At 42.3% G+C, this 18,466-nt stretch overlaps 1 protein-coding gene and 1 non-coding gene across 2 annotated transcripts; both read right to left on the reverse strand.

Moving 5' to 3' along the window:
* Positions 1-1,529: 1,529 nt before the first annotated feature.
* Positions 1,530-17,618, reverse strand: rpl21 (ribosomal protein L21). Its single transcript, XM_067986013.1, has 6 exons — positions 17,584-17,618; positions 16,970-17,048; positions 14,791-14,852; positions 5,544-5,656; positions 2,731-2,881; positions 1,530-1,649 (listed from the first exon to the last, which is right to left on the reverse strand). The coding sequence occupies exons 2-6, from the start codon at positions 17,034-17,036 to the stop codon at positions 1,560-1,562; spliced, it is 483 nt and encodes a 160-aa protein (XP_067842114.1). The 5' UTR covers positions 17,037-17,048; positions 17,584-17,618; the 3' UTR covers positions 1,530-1,559.
* Positions 3,497-3,633, reverse strand: LOC137323226 (small nucleolar RNA SNORA27). Its single transcript, XR_010963324.1, has one exon. It is a non-coding gene; the product is annotated as a small nucleolar RNA SNORA27 (small nucleolar RNA).
* Positions 17,619-18,466: the final 848 nt, after the last annotated feature.

The following is an 18,466-nucleotide window of genomic DNA, read 5'->3' on the forward strand; positions in this document are numbered from 1 at the left end:
TCAGTAAGGTTAGTCAAGCATGACTTTCCTTTCTGAAATCAGTGATATTCTTTATTATATTTGCAATCTCTAGATGTTTTTCCATTACATCTTTTGAGTAAAGATTCCATTATTTTACCTACCACCAACATTAAGCTATCTGGTCTAGTTCCCTAGATTTGTTGTATCTCCCTTTTTAAATATAGGAATAACATAAGCTGTCCGCCAGTCTCCTGGCACTACTCCCTTTTCAAATGCACTTTTATATACGTGTAATAGTGCATCTGCAATCTCTTCCTCAGCTTCTTTTAATAGTCACAGATGCAATCCATCAGGACCAGGGGTTTTATTCTTGCTAAGTTTGATTAGTTTATCTTTTTTTAAAATCTCTTCTAATGCTATGCCCACCTTGTTAGTCTCCCTGGTAAATAGAGGCAAAGTAATGTCTGCAATTAATTCATATTCAAGGTGTTTAAAAATAAAATGTTTTGAGTTCAGTTGTTCCCTTTAACTGTGGTTCCAGTGTATAGTATCAAAACTATCTGCATCAAGATAGTGCTGAAGATAAAATTTACTAAATCTATAACTGGCATGTATACGTGGAGGATTCCTTTTCCGAAAGTCCTGTATACAGTACTTTTTATTGAACAAAGCAACCATTAACAGAAGAGCATGTCCTTGAACCCTTTTAATCCTCAGGTTTAAATTCTCTACCCCAGTAACAAAATACAAGTTTGCAACCTGCTTCCCCAATCTTACACACATCACTGTGGGTCGGTACAGAGACCAAGCACTTCCCAGGAGAGCTGGGTAAGAGAAAGTCAGCTAGACTTTCAACACCCAATCTAGTTCACTTTCAAAAGAGAACAAGGGCCTGAAGATAGGAGATATACCTTACCTGACATCACTTCCACAAATTTGTACAAAAGGAGAATGCTTAGTTGATTTCTCATAGTAAATTAACTTGATCGGTCCAACTGTCATGCCAGAACTCCACTTAAGCAAAACTTTAACTGAATGACCAAATGAATTTGAGCTGCTTTAGATGGTTAAGAGTTACAAGAGCCTCAGTGCTCATGGGTTGGGGAGGTGGGAAAATCAACTAGGACTCCCAATCATCAGTAAGTCCTGTTGGATATTAGGTACTTGTACATGCTGGTAAAAAGGCTTACATGTGATGGCCCCTGATGCACACTTACTGTCTTACTGCAGAGAGGGTGTATGTACAGCCTGACAAGCTTACAAAGACAGGTTTCTATTCTTTAGATCGACATAGCAATACAAAAAATATTGATTATATTAGACAGAAATAATAGTCTTGTTTGATTTTGATAAAATAGTCGTTAATCTTGTTTGATAACGCTCCCGTGAAGCACCTTAGGACATTTTACTACGTTAAAGGCATTACATAAATGTTAAGTTGTTGTTGGTTCATGTATGAAAAGTCACTTGGAAGATATACCAGAGGGTGACTAGCAGCCAGAGATGCATACCACAACAGTCAGCAGGGGTGAAAGTTGGCAAAAGAATGCACAAAAATTAATACAAAATGTGACAAGAAAATTTATTTGAAAACAAAATTATGCCATGAATTCATATGGAATTGGTTCCAGCAACTGTGGCTTGTTAGCTTTGGTTCTTACGAAATGTGCCTTTCTGGGCTCAGCAGGCTGCGGAGTAGAAAAACATCACATTAGTTAACTGGTATGTTATTTTGATATTCAACCATATTGACATCCATTGATAAATCAAGATTCTGCTTAGAATCATACCCAAAAACACAAATCCCCATAACAACTTGAGGCATGAAACCAGTATATCCAAGTCATAAGCCAATCTGCTTCAAAAACTTTCACCATATTTGGCTGTTATTCTTGTATACATTTGTAAATCAATGAACAACCCCAACTGCAACCCCCCCCTCTCCCATTTTTATCATCCAAGTGTTCATAAAAATATTTTCAGGTCTTGTATAATACAACCAGCTGCAGAGTAAAGCTCCATTATGCCATTGCAGTAGTGCCTGGGGGAGTGGAATGTTCTTGCATTATGACACACAAGTTACACAAGCAGCCAATACTTCATACAGAGAACGGGAACAAAAAATATTTGATTCCCTGCCACGGAAGAGCACAAATTTCGCCGCGCCCCTCCCCCCCCCGCCAAAATAACGAAATATTTTGCTGGGCTTCACTCTTTGGTTTTACCTTAACCTAGACCATGAATACAAAAATCTTTGTAGCAGTGCATATTTAACCATTTTTTTGTCCAGTGTTTCATTTGCTATTGTCTCAGCCTTCAATATTGCATTACTGCCTTGAAATTGTATGTTGTTATCACACTTAGTCAAGTGTTTTTGACTTTCTGGTGCGCTTAGTAAAACTGATTCAGTCCAGGTTAATTTTTTCCAATTTTCCTATAAAGGAAAACGTTTCATGTGCTTCCGCTCAAAGTCAAGTTACATTGAGTTCTGCTGTAGTCTCAGACAAGCAGTGCAGCTATGTGCTTAGAAGTAAAAAAAAATTCAGACCCCCCCCCACCACAGAAAACATGATCTTCACGTCATGCCAGCTTTGAATTGCCAATACAACCAGGATCTCCTTCCCCCCACACACCCCCCCAAATATCAGCAGGTAAACTTCAGTAATAAGCAAATGTAGGTCACGCCTTCTGGTATCCAGTTGTGATGCAGACAATATTCCACTTTGGATGGTCACCTAAAATTGAAGTTGCCCACCCTGGTGCCCTTACCTGGCGCTTCAGCTCAACCCAGGTCCCGTTCTCCTTAGCCTCTCTCTTTGCCAGTTCATTTGCTTTCACACGCTGCAGGAAGCTGTCCCGGCTTTTTGAATGCTTGATGTGCTCAATACGCACATTAATTCTTTTGGCGAGGATCTTGCCCCTAGGGTGCAATTTAAGGCAAGAGATTCAGAATGCCACTATAACAAACAATCATCTAACATTCATAATCGAAACACTTGAAGCCCTCCATGGTGCAGTACATCTAAAAGTAAAATACAATTTTTATATTTTAAGAGGACAGCATAACTATACATTAGACCCTATCCCATCGAAGTTAATCAGCCTTAAATTGTAATGCGGATTTAGATTATAAGCTCAGGTGACATCAATCCCAATGAGGCTCTTCACTGCAAGTTTCAATTCCTGCATTATAAAAGTGTTTATCAAGCATATACTCAAATATTCTGGACAAGCCATTGCTATATTGAAATTTCCTTTCACAGTAAGATCCATAATAAACTTAGCAACACAAAATATACTGAATCTATTGTTCAGAACTTCATTTACAACCGATCAAAACCTACAAGTACACTAGTGTCTCTCAGTAAGTTGGATGGTACACTTTTATAATCCACTGCACTTTTTGAATACAATTAAAAATACAAACTAAGGATAATTTTGAGAGCGAAGCTTTATAAATCAAGACAAGTTTTACAACTTAGGCTTAATGACAGGGGTACAAGAAGCCACAGCAACATTTTTCTTCGATATTCTTAAATGTGCCCTCTGACAGACAGAAACCAAGTCAAATATAATAACATGCTTGGGTTTTTAAAAGGACGTTTTACTCTACCCCACTTGAATGACCAATAGAGACAACAAATGTCTTATTGGTAAAGTGAACCGGGGTGGCATGAAATAGATTAAACACCACACCAATACAGCCAAACCAAAAATCACAAATCTGATTAGTCATTCCCCATTGACCTCTGCCTCTCTTCCATTGTCCAGCTGAGTAGGACTTTTAAGTCCACGGCTTCATGCTGTCGCAAGTTTAAAGTTGCAGACAGACAGCTCATTCTAGGATTCTATGCATCTTGATCACCCCCCAACTCCAAAACCTTCCCTGATATCCAGAATGTAAGAGTTTTCCTTTATCCTGGGACTGCTCACGTTTGGTTCAACTCTTACAATTCCAATCGTAGCCAGAGAATCTCTTCCCACCTCCGTACCATTACCTCTGGAGTCCCCCAAGGATCTATCCTTGGCCCCCTCCTATTCATGTCGCCCATCGGCAACATCCCCAAAGCCTTGCCACCATCTCCAAGGCACAAGTCAGGAGTGTGATGGAATACTCTCCACTTGCCTGGATGAGTGCAGCTCCAACAACACTCAAGAAGCTCAACACTACGCAGGACAAAGCAGCCTGCTTGATTGGCACCCCATCCACCACCCTAAACATTCACTCCCTTCACCACCGGCACACCGTAGCTGCAGTGTGTACCATCCACAGGATGCACTGCAGCAACTTGCCAAGGCTTCTTTGACAGCATCTCCTAAACCCGCAACCTCCACCACCTAGAGGAACAAGGGCAGCGGGCACGTCATGGGAACACTATCTGCATGTTCCCTTCCAAATCACACACCATCCTGGCTTTGAAATATATCGCCGTTCCTTCATCGTCGTTGGGTCAAAATCCTGGAACTCCCTACCTACCAGCACTGTGGGAGAACCTTCACCACACAGACTGCAGCGGTTCAAGGCGGCGGCTCACCACTACCTTCTCAAGGGCAATTAATGCTGGCCATGCCCACATCCCATGAACGAATAAAAAAAATCACCCGAAGATATGATGTCAGATTCCACATATACACTGATGACACCCAGATCTCTTTCACCGCCTCGGTGTTATCAGCCGGCTTGTCAGTCAACCAGTCCTGGACGAGCTGCAATTTCCTCCAATTAAACATGTGGAAAACCAAAGCCATTTTCTTGCGCCCCCCCTCCCCCCACATACTCCACTCCCTCGCCACCAATTTCATCCACATACAGGTTGAAGCAATCTGTTCGCAACTCTGCATCCCATGTGACCCCAAGCTGAGCTTCCAACCCCATATCCTCTCCATCACAAAGACAGCCTACTTCTACCTCCGCAACATCTCCCACCTGCTGCTGAAACCCTCTTACACACCGTTGTCTAAGACTCATATTCCAGCATTCCCCTAGCCTGCCTCCCATTCTCTACCCTCCATAATTGTAAACAATTTTACAACACCAAGTTATAGTCCAGCAATTTTATTTGAAATTCACAAGCTATCGGAGGCTTCCTCCTTCCTCAGGTGTTGTAAAATTGTTTACAATTGTCAACCCCAGTCCATCACTGGCATCTCCACATCATGGCTACCCTCCATAAAGATGAGCTCACCCAAAAATGCTGCTGTCCATATTCTAACCCGCACCACCTCCTATTCACCAATCACCCCTGTGCTCGCTGACCGACACTGGCTCCTGGTCCCCCAGCATCTCAAACTTAAAAATTTCACCCTCGTGTTTAAATCCCTCCATGGCCACATCCCTTCCCCTCTATCACCCTCCAACCCTACCAAAATCTCTGTTCCTCAGACTCTGGCCTCCGTGAGTTCCTGCTCCATTGGCGGTCTCATCTTCAGCCGCTTAGACCCTGAGAATCCACATCCCTTGCCTCTTAAAAGTCTTCTTAAAACCCAACTTATTAACCAAGCTTTTGGCCTCCCAATAGTACTTTCTCCCATGTTAAAAAGCACTATACAAGTGCAAATTGTTATTAACTGTTTATACTCACTTGACTTGCTTGTTGATAATAATGCCTACAGCATGCTGTGTAACATTATAAATTCGTCCAGTCTTGCCATGGTAACATTTGTGGGGCATGCCCTTTTGAACAGTGCCTGTGCCCTAAAGAGAAGACACAGTTTAGGCTCTTACCCAGTGAGTTTTGAAATAGGGTTTAATCTATTAAGCACGGTTCAATAAAATCCAAATAGAAGAGTTTAATTCAAGCATAAAATATGTTCTTTTGAACCCATCAGCTTTCTCTGGTATCAAATACTGGTTGTACTCAGTGCAAATTGTTTATGTAAATGGTGAACAGTGGTCCCAGCACCAATCTTTGTGGAACACCACTTCCCACCTTTTGCCAAACTATCTTTAGCCCCTACTTGTTTTCTGTTTTGTAGCCAGCTTGCTGTCCATTCTGCTACTTGTCCCAACTCCTCACATTCTTAGTCACGAGTCTACCTTACAGAAGGCCTTTTGGAAATCCAAACATATTACATCTACTGCATTACCCTTTTCTATCACTTCTTCAAAGAATTCAATAAAGTTGGTCAAGCATGACCTTCCCTTTTGAAATCCATGCTGACTATTCTTTATTATATTTTTGGTTTCTAAATGTTTTTCTATTACATCTTTGAGTAAGGATTCCATTATCTTCCTACCACTGTTAAGCTAATTCATCACTACTTCCCTGGACTGGTTCTATCTCCCTTTTCAAATATAGGAATCACATTAGCTGTCTGCCAGTCCTCGGACGCTATTGCCTTTTCTAATGAAGTTTTATATATGCAATAGTGCCTCTGCTATCTCTAACTTTTAATATGCACGGATGCAATCCAGGGGTTTTATCCTCTCTAAGTTTGATCAGTTTATCAATTATCTCCCCCCTTGCTATCTTAAATGTCTTTACATCTTTTTTGATCTCTTCTTCTGATGTCATGCCCACCATGTTAGTCACCCTGATAAATGCTGGGGCAAAGCAATTATTTAATATTTCTGCCATTTTGCTGTCATGCGAGTTTATCGTGTGTATCCCTTAGTGGCTCTATCCCTATCCTGATTTTTTTCCCCCATTATTGATGTGACTGTAGAATACTATTTTTTAATATTCCTTGATAATTTAATTTTGTAGTTTCTCTGCCTTCCTAATTTTTTTGTCTTCTTTCCTAGCCTTTTTGTATTTCTTTTGTCATCCTCTCCTTATGGTCTACATACTTAAATGTTTCCCACTGGTGTTATTTTTTTTTGTCAATCAGTAAATTTTTCCAGTTTATTCTCCCTAGTTCCATTCTCATCCCCTTAAAATCAGTTTTCTTCCAATGTATTTCTTTGGGCTTTGTCTTATTTATGTCCTTCTCAATCTTTATATTAATGATGTGATCGCTATTGCCTAGACGTTCCTCTGCGCTTACTTCTCGTCTGTTCTGATTCATTTCCCATTACTAGATCCAGCAATGCTTCCTCTCATTGGGCTTTTTATACCGGGTAAGAAAGAAGTCCTGCACACATTGCAAAAACCCCAATACCCGCACTCCTTTTCCTACCTCTTGCCAGTTTAGGAGGGTAGTTAAAATCTCCCGACTATTATTCTATGTCCTTTACTCATTTCATATATTTGCTTACATATTTCTTCCTCCACCTCCTTGCCACTATTAGGTGGTCTGTAGTATACTCCTATTAGCATGATCGATCCCTTATCTTTTATTTCAATCAATATGGTTTCTGTTTCTAGCCTTGTTAGTTGTGACCCTTTTTCTACTGCCATTATGTTACCACTAATTAGTACAGCTACTCCACCCACTTCTTCCTTCCCTATTCTTTCTGATCATGTTATAACCTGCAACATTTCATTGCCAGTCCTGTTCTTTGTGGCCACTTTTCAGTTATTCCCACTACATCTGGTTCCTCACTACTGATTATTGCCTCCAGTTCCCCCGTTTTATTTTGGACGCTGTGTACATTGTTGTACAGGCAGTTTAATTCGACTTTAATAATTGTTCCTTTTACTTTATTTTTAACAGTCCTTTTATACTTCTGTTTTATAACTATTTGTTCCTTGACCGTTTGTCATCGTTATTCCTTACCGTGGACTGTCCTTTGTCTGATCTTGTTTTTTTAGGCTTTTGTTATTACTACCAGATCTCTTCGCAACCCCCCCAACTTGCTAGTTTAAAGCCTTATCTACCGCCCTATTTAGCCTTTCCTTTAGGACTCTGGTCCCATTTCGGTTCAGGTGGAGCCCATCCCAGCAGTACAGCTCCTTCCTGTCCCAGTACTGGTGTCAGTGTCCCATGAAATGGAACCCCTCCTTCCCAAATCACACTTTCAACCATGCATTCACCTTTCTGAGCTGCCTATCCCCATGCCAGTTAGCACGTGGCTTGGGTAGTAATCCTGAGATTACCACCTGTGAGGTCCTGCTTTTTAATTTAGTTCCTCGTTTCTGATATTTCCTTAGCACGACATCCTCCCTGTTCTTCCTTATGTCATTGGTGCCCCCATGGACCACAACAACTGGATCTTTTCCTCTCCCCCCACGCCCCCAGTTGCTCAGAACGGTCCTTTACCCTTGCACCAGATAGGCAACACACCCTCCTGGACTCTCGATCATGACTGCAGAGGACACCATCTATTCCGCTCCTCACCCCAGACTGCCTCATGCTCCACAGTGCCATGGTTCTGAGCATCCTCCCTGAAGTCTTCATCCTTATCCTCCCAGGTATCAAGTATCTCATACCTGTTGGATAAGACCAGTGTCTGCGGGACCTCCTCCTCTACCTCTCCTAGGTTCCCACTACTCTGCTGACTAACAGTCACACTCTCCCCTTCCTGTATCTGTGCTTTCCTCTCAGGTGCCCCTTGATTTTAAATCACGTAGCACCTCATTCCCACTCTGTACCTAATTCCCACACTCACTAAATTCCGAGTTGAAAGTCCTCACTCTTAGCAATTCACGCTTAGATGTTAACTCTGTCCTTGCCAACCTCTGTGCTTTTGCCAAGATCCTTGTATTTTACACCCGAGAGCTGATCTTACAGGGGTATATGATAGTTAAAAGGAATAGAAAATGTAAACTTTTTTTTAAAATTAGTACGTCATTCACAAAGTGATCAACAAATTGAATGGATTTCCAGACAAAATAGCGGCGACAAAAAACAGGGAATCATTTATCAATTAGGTGCTTAAATTGGGGGATGGAGGAGTGTCAGCAGCAGTGACCTAGTGCCTTTCTGAAATAAAGAAAACCAAATTCATCTTCTGCAATTATCTTATGAAACACTGCTCATGACTATTTAGTCACACGAGTATTGATCATAGCAACAAATCAGTTTTCAGAAAACACTGAACATCCCATCTTAAGGTACATTACTCCTAATATTTCTGCTTCAAAAATTCAGTTACTTTTTTCAGGTGCCCACTTTTCATAGGGGATCATTTCTTCTGTAAAAGTAAACAAGATTTTTCAAACAAAGTGACTTATAAACCCAGCCTCATTATTGATAATTACATTTAATAACAACTTGCATTTATATAGTGGCTTTAATGTAATAAAACGTCCCAAGACGCCTACAAGAGCTTATAAAACTAAATTTGACAGTCACATGGAAATACTGATTTCAATAACTTCAGATCATAACCGGCTCCCATTTTTTTCGGACAGCAGGTACTGGGAATGGGTCTGCTGTTGCCATTTACAGCTCCTCTAGACCCATCTTTTGTTTCTTTACTTGTCCCATTACCATGCTCCTCACCTTGCACCATCATCCCTTTTGCCCTCCGCCCGATCACAGACCATCGCTTTTGTTCTTCCCTCCCCTCAGCCCTTTCCCTGACTCTGTACTTGCTAAAAAAACTGATAAATTACCAGATTACTCCCGGTGCCACGTGCTAGCGAGCATAGAAATAGGAGGATAGGGCAGATGAATGCGTGGCTGGAGAGATGGTGCAGGGGGAGGGCTTCAGATTCCTGGGGCATTGGGACCAGTTCTGGGGGAGGTGGGACCTGTACAGGCCAGACGGGTTGCACCTCAACAGAGCTGGGACCAATTTCCTCATGGAGAGGTTTGCTAGTAATGTGGGGGGGGGGTTTAAACTAGTTTGGCAGGGAGATGGGCACCAGGATGTAGCATTGGAAAGGGGAAACAAGGGGCACAAAGGATCAGGAGAGAAGGATAGCCCTAGAGTAAGAAATAGTAAGGTATTAGGTGGGGTCAGACCAAGAGAGTACAAGAAAGTCTAAGATGGGTTTGCGGTGCATGTGTGTGAACGCACGAAGCGTGGTAAACAAGGTTGGTAAGCTCCAGGCGATAACGGAGACCTGACTCAAAAAAGGGCAGGACTAGGTACTAAATATTCCTAGATACAAGGTGTTCAGGAAAGATAGGGAAGGAAGGAAAGAGTTGTGGGGGGAGGGGGAGGGGGTGGGTGGGGTGGCAGTATTGATTAAGGAGAATATTGCATTGCTGGAGAGAGAGGATGTCCTGGAAGGGTCAAGGACAGAATCTATCTGGTTAGAGTTAAGGAACAATAGAGGTGCCATTACACTACTGGGTGTATTCTATAGGCCACCAACTAGTGGGAAGGATATAGAGGAGCAAATTTGCAGGGAAATTAGAGAGGTGCAAAAGCCATAGAACAGTGATAACGGGGGATTTCAACTATCCTAATGTAGACTGGGATAACAATACTATAAGGGGCAAAGGGGATGAATTTTTGAAATGTGTTCAGGATAACTTTCGCAACCAGTACGTTTCTGGCCCAATGAGGAAGGAGGCATTGCTGGACTTGGTTCTAGGGAATGAGATGGAGCAAGTGTCAGTGGGGGAGCATTTAGGAAGCAGCGATCATAGTATCATAAGGTTTAGAATAGCTATGGAAAGGGACTTTGACCACTCTAAAGTAAAAATACTCAATTGGAGGGGGGCCAATTTCAGTGGGATGAGAACAGATCTGGCTCGGGTAAATTGGAATCATAGACTGGCAGGCAAAACTATAAATGAACAGTGGGCGGCCTTTAAAGAGATGATTCAGGTATAGACAAGATACATTCCAACGAAAGAAAAAGGTAGAGCAACTAAAGCCAAAGCTCTCTGGATGACAAAGGAGATAGAGAATAAGATGAAGTGGAAGAAAGGGGCATATGACAGGTGTCAGGTTGATAGCACAAGTGAGAACCAGGCAGAATATAGAAAGTTCAGAGAGGAAGTGAAAAAGGAAATAAGAGGGGCTAAGAGAGAATATGAGAACAGATCAGCAGCCAACATAAAAGGGAATCCAAAAGTCTTCTACAGACATGTTAACAGTAAATGGGTAGTAAGAGGGATAAGGCCGATTAGGGACCATAAAAGAGATCTACTCATGGAGGCAGTGGGCATGGCTGAGGTACTAAATAAGTACTTTACATTGGTCTTTACCAAGGAAGACGATGCTGCCAGAATCTCGGTAAAGGAAGATATAGTTAAGGCACTGGACGGGCTAAAAACTGAGAAAGAAGAGGTACTAGAAAGGCTAGCTGTACTTAAAATAGATAAGTCACCTGGTCTGGATGGGATGCACCCCAGGATGCTGAGGGAAGTAAGGGGGGAAATTGGGAAGGTACTGGCCATAATCTTAGACATCCTTAGATACGGGAGTGGTGCCAGAGGACTGGAGAATTGCAAATGTTACACCCTTGTTCAAAAAAGGATGTAAAGATAAAACCAGCCACTATAGGCCAGTCCGTTTAACCTCAGTGGTGGGGAAACTTTTGGTAACTATAGCCCGGTCAGAATTAACAGTCACTTGGACGAGTATGCATTGATTAGGGAAAGCCAGCATAGATTTGTTAAAGGCAAATCGTGTTTAACCAACTTGAGAGTTTTTTGATGAGGTAACAGATAGGGTAGGTGAGGGCAATGCTGTTGATGTGGTGTATACGGACATTCAAAAAGCATTTGATAAAGTGTCACATGGTAGGCTTGCTATTAAGATTGCAATCCATGGAATAAAGGGGGCAATAGCAACCTGGATACAGAACTGGCTAAATGACAACAGAGTAGCAGCGAATGGTTGTTTTTCGGACTGGAGGGAGATGTGCAGTGGCGTTCCCCAGGGGTCGGTGCTGGGACCACTGCTTTTCTTGATATATGTTAATGACTTGGAAGTACAGGGCACAATTTCAAAAAGTTTTGTGTCATCTGCAAATTAAGTGTAGTGAACATTGAGGAGGATAGTGATAGACTTAGAGGATTCAGACACTCTGGTGGCATGGGTGGACACGTGTCAGATGAAGTTTAACGTGGAAAAATGCGAGGTGATGCATTTTGGTAGCAAAAATGAGAAGAGGCAATATAAACTAGAGGGCACAATTCTAAAAGGGGTAGAGGAACAGAGGGGTCTGGAGGTATATGTGCAAGAACCGTTGAAGGTGGCAGGGCAGGTTGAGAAAGCGGTTAAAAAAAGCAAACGGGACCCTGAGCTTTATAAATAGAGCCATAGAGTACAAAAACAAGGAAGTCATAATGAACCTTTATAAAACACTGGTTCGGCCACAACTGGAGTATTGTGTCCAGTTCTGGGCACCGCACTTTAGGAAGGATGTGAAGGCCTTAGAAAGGGCGCAGCGGAGATTTACTAGAATGATTCCAGGGATGAGGGACTTTAGTTACGTGGATAGACGTAGACATAGAAGCTGGGATTGGTCTCCTTGGAACAGAGAAGGTTGAGAGGAGATTTGAAATCATGAAGGGTCAAGACAGAGTAGATAGAGAGAAACTGTTCCCATTGGCTGAGGAGTCAAGAACCAGAGGGCATAGATTTAAGGTGATTGGCAAAAGAACCAAAGGTGATGAGGAGAAACTTTTTTTTTTAAAAACACAGCAAGTGCTTAGGATCTGGAATGCACTGCCCGACAGAGTGGAGGCGGATTCAATCACGGCCTTCAAAAGGGAACCGGGTAAGTACTTGAAACAAAAAAATGTGCATGGCTACGGGGATAGGGCAGGGCAGTGGGTTTAGCTGGATTGCTCATGCATAGAGCTGGTGCGGACTTGATGGGCCGAATGGCCTCCTTCCGTGCTGCAACCTTTTATGATTCTATGAAATCTTTAACTCCCAGTTCTGACAAAAGGTCATCAACCTGAAACGTTAACTCGTGTCTCTCTCCACAGATGCTACTTCACCTTTTTCTGTTTTTATTAAGGGGTTATTAGGACAGGTGACCAAAAGCTTGATCAAAGAAGTAGGATTTAAGGAGCGCCTTAAAAGGAGGCAGGCAGCGAGGCGGAAAAGTTTAGGGAGGGAATTCAAGAGCTATCGGTAGCTGAAGGCACAGCCGCCAATAGTGCAGCAATTAAAAGCGGGATACGCAAGGGGCCAGAATTGGAGGAGCACAGAGATCTCGGAGGGTTGTAGGGCTGGAGGAGGTTAGAGAGATAGGGAGGGGCGAGGCCATGGAGGGATTTGAAAACAAACATGAGAATTTTAAAACAGAGGTAACGGAGAGGGGTGATGAGGGTAGGATGGTTAATGTGTATATGGACTTTCAAAAGGCATCTGATAAAGTACTACATAATAGATTGGTTAGCAAAATTAAAGCCCATGGCATTAAAGGGACAGTGGCAGCACGGATACAAAATTGGCCAAGGGACTGAAAGCAGAGAGTATGCAGTGGTGTTCCCCAGAGGTCAGTATTAGGACCAGTGCTCTTTTTGATATGTTAATGGCCTGGACTTGGGTATAGAGGGTATAATTTCAAAGTTTGCAGATGACATGAAACTCGAGAATGTAGTAAACAATGTGGAGGATAGTAACAGACTTCAGGGTGCCACAGACAGACTGGCAACATGGGCAGACACATGCACGATGAAATTTAACGCAGAGATGTGTGAAGTGATACATCTTGGTAGAAAGAATGAGAGGCAATATAAACTAAATGGTACAACTTTAAAGGGAGCGCAGGAAGAGAGGCATCTTTGAAGTTGAGAAGGCTGTTACAAAAGCATTTGGGATCCTGGGCTTTATGAATAGAGGCATTGAGTACAAAAGCAAAAGTTATGCTAAACCTACAATACACTGGTTAGGCCACAGCTGGAGTAGTGTGTTCAATTCTGGGCTCAACACTTTAGGAAAGATGTCAAGCCTTAGAGAGGGTGTAGAAGAGATTTATTAGAATGGTACCAGGGATGAAGGATTTCAGTTATGTGGGGATTGGAGAAGCCGGAATTGTTCTCCGTAGAACAGAGAAGCTAAGGCAAGATTTGACAGAAGTGTTCAAAATCACGAATGGTTTTGACAGAGTAAATAAGGAGAAAACGTTCCCAGTGGCAGAAGGGTCGGTAATCAGAGGACACAGATTTAAGGTGATTGGCAAAAGAGCCAGAGGCAACATGAGTAAACATTTTTTTATACAATGAGTTGCAATGATCTGGAAGCAGATTCAACAGTAACTTTCAAAAGGGAATTGGATAAATACTTGAAGGGAAAATATTACTGGGCTATGGGGAAAGAGACTATCTGGGATAGTTTTCAAAGAGCCGGCAAAGGCACAGTGGGCCAAGTGGTCTCCTCCTTGCTGTATCTATACCGTGTTGCCAATGTAGGTCAGCCAGTACAGGGGTGATGGGTGAACAGGACTTGGTACGAGTTAGGATATGGGCAGCAGAGATTTGGATAAGCTCAAGTTTATGAAGGGTGGAAGATGGAAGACCAGTCAGGAGAGCACTGGAATAGTTAAGTCTAGAGGTAACAAAGGCATGGATGAGGGTTTCAGCAGCAGACGAACTAAGGCAGGGTCGGAGACAGGCAATGTTACTGATGCGGAAATAGGCGGTCTTGATGATGGAACAGGCACAAGGTCAAATAGGACACCAATATTACAAACTGCACGGTTCAGCCTCAGACAGTAGCCAGGGAGAGGGATGGAGCGGTGGCTAGGGAACAGAGTTTGTGGCAGGGACCGAAGACAATGGCTTCAGTCTTCCCAATAATTAGTTGGAGGAAATTTCTGTTTGAACACCGGATGTCGAACAAGCAATAACAAATCAGAGGCAGGAGGGATCAAGCGAGGTGGTGGTGAGGTACAGCTGGGTGTCGTCAGCATACACGTGGAACCTGACATTGTGTTTTCAGATAATATTGCCGACAGCCAGCATGTAAATGAGAAATAGAAGTGGACCAAGGATAGGTCCTTGGGTGACTTGAGCTAACAGCGTGTGAGCAGGAAGAACAGCCATTGCTTCCAGACTAAGAGCAATATATGTATCTTAAATAAATACCTTGATGTCAACAATATCGCCCTTCTTGTAAATACGGAAGTAAGTAGAGAGAGGAACAGGCCCTAAAAAAGACAAATCAATTTTTAATTTAACTTTCAAATATTTAACTAAAATAATTGGACAATGCATTTTATTTATTTAAAAAACTCACCTATTGTACTGATACTTGGCCTATGAATATGGTATAACTAAGTCACCCACAAAGTCAAAAGATTCAAAGAATCTTATTAAATTAAATAGTGAGTTTATGACAGCCAGAGAAGAGCCCTAGGTTAAATTCCTGACCCATGTAGATTTACCCAATTTCAGTTAGCGTGGCAGTTGGGCTACTATAATTTGCCCTGGCCCACGGAAGGAAAAAATCCGGCAGCATTCCAGCTCCCGAATGCTATCCAGTGACCTTTGCTGGAAAGTGCATATGTTAACAGGATCAGGCTCAGCTGTGACATTCCCTCATCCCCAAAGTTGAACGTTCTGCCACCATCCATCTAGGTTTCTCGTGGAAAATGGCCACTTGGTTGTGGTCATTAGAAATCATAGAAATTTACGGCACAGAAGGAGGCCATTAGGCCCATCGCCTCTGTGCCGGCCAAAATAGAGCTATCCAACTTAACCTCACTTTCCAGCTCTTGGTCCATCGCCTTGTAGGTTGCGGCACTTCAAGTACACATCCAAGTACTTTTTAAATGCGATGAGGGTTTCTGCCTCTGCCGCCCTTTCAGGCAGTGAGTTCCACCACCAGCTGGGTGAAAAAAAATCTCAACTCCCCTCTAATCGTTCTACTAATTACTTTAAATCCATGTCCCCTGGTTATTGACCTCTCTGCTAAGAGAAATAGGTCCTTCCTATCCATTCTATCTAGGCCCCTCATAATTTTATACACTTCAATTAAATCTCTCCTCAGCTCCCAAAAAACCCAGCCTATCCAATCTTTCCTCTCAGCTAAAATTCCCAGTCCTGGCAACATCCACATAAATCTCCACTGTACCCTCTCTAGTGCAATCACATCCTTCCTGTAATGCGGTACTCAAGCTGTGGCCTAACTAGTGTTTTATCCAGTTTTATCTGCAGACTTCTTAATCATGCCCCCTACATTTTAAGCCTAAATCATTGATACAAACCACAAAAAGCAAGGAACCTAGTACTGAGCCCTGCGGCACCCCACTGGCAACAGCCTGCCAGTCAAAAAAAACACCCGACCGTTGCCTTTTAGCCTTTGCTTCCTGCCACTGAGCCAATTTTGGATCCAACTTGCCACTTTCTCTTGGATCCCATGGGCTTTTACTTTTCTAACCAGTCTGCCATGTGGGATCTTGTCAAAAGCCTTGCTAAAATCCATGTCCATCAAATGCGCTACCCTCATCGACAGCCCTTGTTACCTCCTCAAAAATTCAAACAAGTTAGTCAGACACGACCTTCCCATAACAAATCTATGCTGACTGTCCTTGATTAATCCGTGCGTTTCTAAATGACAATTAATACTGTCCCTCAATTTTTTCCAATAATTTGCCCACTACCGAGGTTATGCTGACTGGCCTGTAATCACTTAGTCTATCTCCCTTTTTAAAGACCATGTCCCAGGAGGTGTCAGGCCCTTCAGGACGAGGAAACTGGAGCAAAAAAAAAGCTGTACTTCAAGAAGTAATTAATTGGTTGTAATGTCCTGACAACAGAATAAGGTGCTTATAAAAGATATTTCATTAACTATTTTTTGAGCATTATCTCACTCGCGAGTCCCCCCTCCCACCACCACATACACGCAAGAACATCAAACTCATGTGTCTAACTATACCTTTCAAAATAATCTAAAAACTGTACTAAGCAATTCTGATCTGCTCGCAGTGCTGGTGGAATAACTTGCATCATAGGGCAATCATCATCAAACACCAGGTACATTTGAAATCCACATACCAGTATAATCAACTGAACATAATATAATTGTAAACAATTTTACAACACCAAGTTATAGTCCAGCAATTTTATTTTAAATTTTAAATTTAAAATAAAATTGCTGGACTATAACTTGGTGTTGTAAAATTGTTTACAATTGTCAACCCCAGTCCATCACCGGCATCTCCACATCATCGAACATAATATATACTTCACACTAACACCTTACCCAAGGGACAGAAGTGTAGCCAAGCAAGATTTCATGAATAGAAAAATTAAGGATTCTCACCATGTTTACGGAAGGGCCTTGCGAACATATATCTCGTTCCCCTCCTCTTACCCCTAGTGTTAGTCATCTTGAACCTTCACTGAAGAAAAATAAGCGTGTTATTTAATTTACTTAACGTTCCCAGACATAAAATCCCAAACCCCTGCCTGTTACGGATAACTATGAGGATATTTAAATCCAAACGGTTACAACGAGCAAACAAATTAAATGAATTGTCGGATGCGGCCAATACTCCATCCGCCCGTTTAAAACCTGCCCCTTAGCCCGCGCTCTAAACCCCGGCCCGCTTTGATCCAGAACCCCAGCTCCCGTCTCGGAGTCGTGTTTTAATTCCTATCTTGACCCCTCTTTAAACTGAAAGTGAACGTTTTGTTCTCAGTTTTTCTCCCGCGGCCACATGTCCGGGACGCAGCGGCCACGCCGCAAAAAAAAGGGCCGTAGCAGCGAGTCAGAGCTCGAGCGACAGACACCAATAGCCGACACACAGCATGTTATTTCACCACAACCCGCCCTCTACGACATTATGGACCGTGCGTGAGGCCCGGAACCCGACTTTCATCGGGTTTTTTGCCCATTTTAATCGCAATCCGAGCGCAGCCTCTGCCGCCCGCTACCTGCAAGATGGCGGAGCTCCGCGGAAAGGGCGAGCGGGGGCCCTCACACGCCTTACATGGCAACCGGGGCGCACTAATCAGTGCCTAATCAGAAAAAAACATTAATTTCAATATCATTTTATTTAATTAATAAATATATTAACATTTAAATAACTCTACAAATGTGTACAGAGGTGATGACCATTTTTTAAAATTAGGCAGCTAAATGGTTTTAAGGACCTGCAACGTTAGCGGTCACGTGACTCTGGGTTAACATTATAGGGAAGTTGAGCTCATTGGTTCGATTAGTGATTAATTGGTAAAGGTCTGGTTATAATTCATGATATAACGTGTTCAATATAGAACGACCAGTTTCACTCAACTTGGTTCAAAAATATATATATCTTTTGTTAAAGGTAAAGTTCAATTTAGTAATAATTCTATGTATAAATATTCCCAGCGTTTCCTCCATGCTGACAGATCTACGTACAGTTCTGTAATACTTAAAAGGTTTACATAGTATAAGGGGAATTATTCATTCAATGAAGGAAATCCAATTACTGATATTTTAAATGGATGCATTTAACTGATTTAAATAAGAGGTGAAATTAAACTTGCATACAAATACGAATGTAGGAAAGTCTTTTAAATTCGTTACAAAATTAACTTGCTATCACTATTGTCAAACAAGCTTTTTCTTTGAATTTTCTCCTTACCCACGTGACTATCTTTATGCTTTAGCAGAGAATTCAACTGTAGGTGGTAGAGACCCCTTCAGAGCACAATATGTCCTCGGCTGCTTTCCGAATAGTGAAGGTACTCCCACAGTGCAGCTAGGTAGGGAGTTCTAGGATTTTGACCCAGCGACCAAAGAACAGGAATATACGTCCAAGTCAGGATGGTG

This window comes from Heptranchias perlo, chromosome 6, assembly GCF_035084215.1.
Source record: "Heptranchias perlo isolate sHepPer1 chromosome 6, sHepPer1.hap1, whole genome shotgun sequence".
Taxonomy (NCBI): Eukaryota; Metazoa; Chordata; class Chondrichthyes; order Hexanchiformes; family Hexanchidae; genus Heptranchias; species Heptranchias perlo.

Excerpts from the sequence above, each read along its gene's own strand:
- rpl21 (XM_067986013.1), bottom strand. The coding sequence starts at position 17,036 with ATGACTAACACTAGGGGTAAGAGGAGGGGAACGAGATATATGTTCGCA. Across the intron at positions 14,853-16,969 it reads AAGGCCCTTCCGTAAACATG|GGCCTGTTCCTCTCTCTACT; the intron begins GTGAGAATCCTT and ends TGTCTTTTTTAG. Across the intron at positions 1,650-2,730 it reads GGGTTGAGCTGAAGCGCCAG|CCTGCTGAGCCCAGAAAGGC; the intron begins GTAAGGGCACCA and ends TCTACTCCGCAG.